This window comes from Octodon degus, unplaced genomic scaffold (genome assembly GCF_000260255.1).
Source record: "Octodon degus isolate 3935 unplaced genomic scaffold, OctDeg1.0 scaffold00029, whole genome shotgun sequence".
NCBI lineage: Eukaryota > Metazoa > Chordata > Mammalia > Rodentia > Octodontidae > Octodon > Octodon degus.
The window spans coordinates 6,957,198-6,960,782 of NW_004524605.1; the positions used below are offsets into that span (position 1 = coordinate 6,957,198).

Genomic DNA, 3,585 nt, shown 5'->3' on the forward strand with positions numbered 1-3,585 from the left:
TTTTTTAAATTTTATTTTTTGGCAGAATTGGGGATTGAACTCAGTCCCTTGTGTTTGCCAGGGAAGCGCTTATTCTACTGAGCTATCTCCCGGCCCCAGTTGTACTTTTTTTTTTTTTTTTCCAGTTTTACTTTTTTGACACAAATAATAGATGTTTGTAGAAGACATTAAACTAAGGTGCACAAATTATTACTGACAGCACTAATAGCATTTTGTCAGGAAGCCATGAAGAAGTCAGAGTTGTGTTAAAGGGGAAGAACCGTTCGTTTAGAGAACCCAAGTCTTGTTTATTTACAGTAGTGACGAAGTATTTGAAAGGTAAGTGAAGGGCCAGCAGATTAAAGCACCTGCTTAAGCATGTGCAGCGACCAGTTCCATCCCCAGAGTGCCACGCCTGCCTCGCCCGAGGGACACACTGAGACTGGGTGTGGCATGTGTACCTATAATCCTAGCACTTGGGAGGCTGAAAACTGGAGGATGATCACTATGAGTCTGATCTGTGTAGTGAGACCCTACTATAGACTCTGTACTAAAAATACAAAAAGAGAAAAAGAAAAGGAAAGGAAGAGCTAGGGCAAAACTGGCTCTGCAGAGTGAGCTTGGGCTGAGATATAGGATGAGGTGTTCCCTGGAGAACATGGGGTGGGTAATGAGCCAGGCAGCCCCAAGTCTTCTACACTTGGGAGGAAGCGTGCTTCCCCTTTGCTCTTCAAAGAAGGGCTTTTCTCTAAAGGTGCTGTACTGTTGAAGACAGAAGTTAGGAATGGAATATGTGCAGCAACAGACCTCATTCTCCATAGAGTCATCTCTAGTACTCTTTGAATATTTGCTATACAACAGATTGTTTTAAGTGCTTTGTATTTGTTGTACAATATACCATCTTTTAATTTATTTTATTTTTTTTTTGGAGGGGGAACTGGGGATTGAACTTATGACCTTGCACTTGCCAGGCAAATGCTTAGTCTACTGAGCTATCTCCCCAGCCCCAACCATCTTTTTAAAATTTTTTATTTTTTAGCGGAAGCTGGCCTTTGTGCTTGCCAGGGAAGCTCTTATTCCACTGAACCATCTCCCTGGCCCCTATTTTTATTTTTAAATTTATGTATTTGGTGCAGGGACTCACTATGCAGTTCAGACTTCTAGTGATCCTCCTGTTTTTAGCTTCCCCAGCGCTGGGATTACAGGTGCACACCACCATGCCAGGTCTCGGCCGGCTCAGCGCACCTGGGGGTGGGGCTGATGCAGCATGTGGTGCCAGAGATAGAGCCCAGCCTAAGCAGGCACTTGGTCTGTTGAGCTATATTGCTGGCCCACACAATCTTTTTTTTTTTTTTGTGGAATTGGGATTTGAACTCAGGCCCTTGCACTTGCCAGGGAAGCACTTATTCTGAGCCTTCTCCCTGGCCCTCTTTTTTTTTTCTACAGTACTGGGGATTGAACTCATGACCTTGTGCATGCCAGTTAGGTGCTTATGCACGGAGCTGTCTTCCTGGCCACATGATCTTTTACATAAGAGTTGACATACTGTTTCTTTTCTTTTCTTTTTTTTTTTTTTTTTTGAACTAGGGATTGAACTCAGCCCTTGCACTTGCCAGGAAAGTGCTCATTCCACTGAGCCATCTCCCTGGCCCTGACATACTGTTTCTGTGGCACTGCGATGGAGTAGTTTGCTGAAGGTCGTATAGTTCATATGGTGGAAGAACCTCGTTAGATTTCTGGAAATACTGCTTGAGAATTTCGTATGTTCTGAACCAAACACCAGTTGGTATAATTGTATACTTAAAAGTCTAGGCTGTGATTTTTATTGAATTGAACTGTGCTCTTTTTGTTTCTGTTTATTTGACCATAGGAGACATTTTAAAGACTCAATTTGTTAGTTCATTAAGGACAAAATATTTTAAATATATCTTCCTTCTTTAGAATCTGAGGAAGAAGTAGAAGAGCCTGAAGAAAGGCAGCAGACGCCCGAGGCTGTACCTGATGATTCTGGTACTTTCTATGATCAGACTGTCAGGTAAAAAATTACATGCACATGTCTAGGGATGCTCAAGAACTTGCACTCTCGATTTTCCAGAAGGAAAGTTTTCTTTTGATATCCCTGACTTTAATAAAAATGTGTAACTTTTTAATTGGAATGTACTATGACAACTTATTTTTTTGGACTACTTTTTAAATGGTATCTTATTTGCTTTTTGCTTTTGTTTTTTCCTGATTTGAAATAAAAAATAAATGTGAGGTTTTTTAAAAAAAATTTTATTATTTATTTATTTTGTTTATTTATTTGTGTGTGCGTGTGTGGCCAGCTCAGCCCACCAGGGGGCGGGGCTGGCTGGCATGTGGTGCTGGGGATTGAACCGCGGTCCTTGTACTTTGCTCAGCTTGTTCTAAGTAGGTGCTTTAGACCACTGAGCCATCTCTCCAGCCCCAATTTTTTTATTTTTTAATGTATTTAGTACAGGATCTACAGAGTCTCACTGGTCAGATTGGATTTGTAGTGATCTTGTTTTCAGCCTTCCAAGAGCTGGGATTGCAGGCGTGCACCACCACACCCAGTCTCAGCGCTCCCTGCTCCCTGCGAGCACGCCTGGCGCAGTGTGCTAGGGTTCGAATCCCAGTCCCTGCATCTGCCTAAGCTGATGCTGAGCTATCTGGCTGGCCTGAGATTTCTTTAAAAAAAATTTTTTTTTTTTTGAGTGAGATTTCTTATCACGAGGTTGATATACCTAGCATTGCTGGTGTTCCATGTGTAAGTGTAAAAGCTGTTCTCGGTCATCACTAGTATCTTTTTCCCCCACAAATTCCTGGTGGGTTTTTTTTTTTTTTTTTTTTTTTTCCTTTTTAAAAGGTACCGGGGATTGACTCAGGACCCTGCACTTGCCAGGCAAGTGCTTACTCTACTGAGCTATATCCCCAGGCCCAATTTTTTTTTTTTTTTTAAATTCCTGGTGTTTCTGTAAGTTTTTTCATGTGGAGAAAGCCATATATCTAAAATCTAGGGGGCTTGAAGGTTAGCTCAGTTGTTTAAAGCACCGACTCTGGCAAACTCAGTTGGGCACAGAGGACTGTGGTTTGATCCCCAGCTCCACCTGCTGCACCAGACCTGCCCTTTAGGTAGCGTAAGGCAGCCAAAAACAAAACAAAAAAACCAAGATCCTTCTCAGGTTTTTGGCCAGAGAGATAGCTTAGTGGAATCTTGTCTGGCAAGCACAAGGTCCTGAGTTTGATTCATTGGTACTACCAAAATAAATAAATAAAGTGTACTACTGTCTTGAGTTTTTTTGAGGGGACACAGAGGGACAGGGTCTCACTATGTGGTTCAGGGTAGCCTTGAACTCCATATGTAGTTCTGGCTGACCTTGAACTTGTGGAGGTCCGTTGCCTTAGTCTCTATCATTTATTTATTTATTTATTTATGTGGCCAGCTCAGCCCACCAGGGGGGCGGGGCTGGCTGGCATGTGGTGCTGGGGGATTGAACCGCAGTCCCTGAGCTTTGCTAAGCTTGTTCTAAGTAGGTGCTTTAGACCACTGAGCCATCTCATGAGCCCCAATAATTTCTAATAGTTTCAGAATTCTAGCTGAATGAA

At 42.4% G+C, this 3,585-nt stretch overlaps 1 protein-coding gene across 1 annotated transcript in view; it reads left to right on the forward strand.

Moving 5' to 3' along the window:
* G3bp1 (G3BP stress granule assembly factor 1) overlaps nt 1–3,585 on the forward strand; it is a 49,488-nt gene that overhangs the window by 30,402 nt on the left and 15,501 nt on the right. Inside the window, exon 8 of the mRNA XM_023713099.1 lies at nt 1,921–2,014. Coding sequence (XP_023568867.1) covers nt 1,921–2,014 — 94 coding nt within the window. The remainder of the gene's footprint in view (nt 1–1,920; nt 2,015–3,585) is intronic.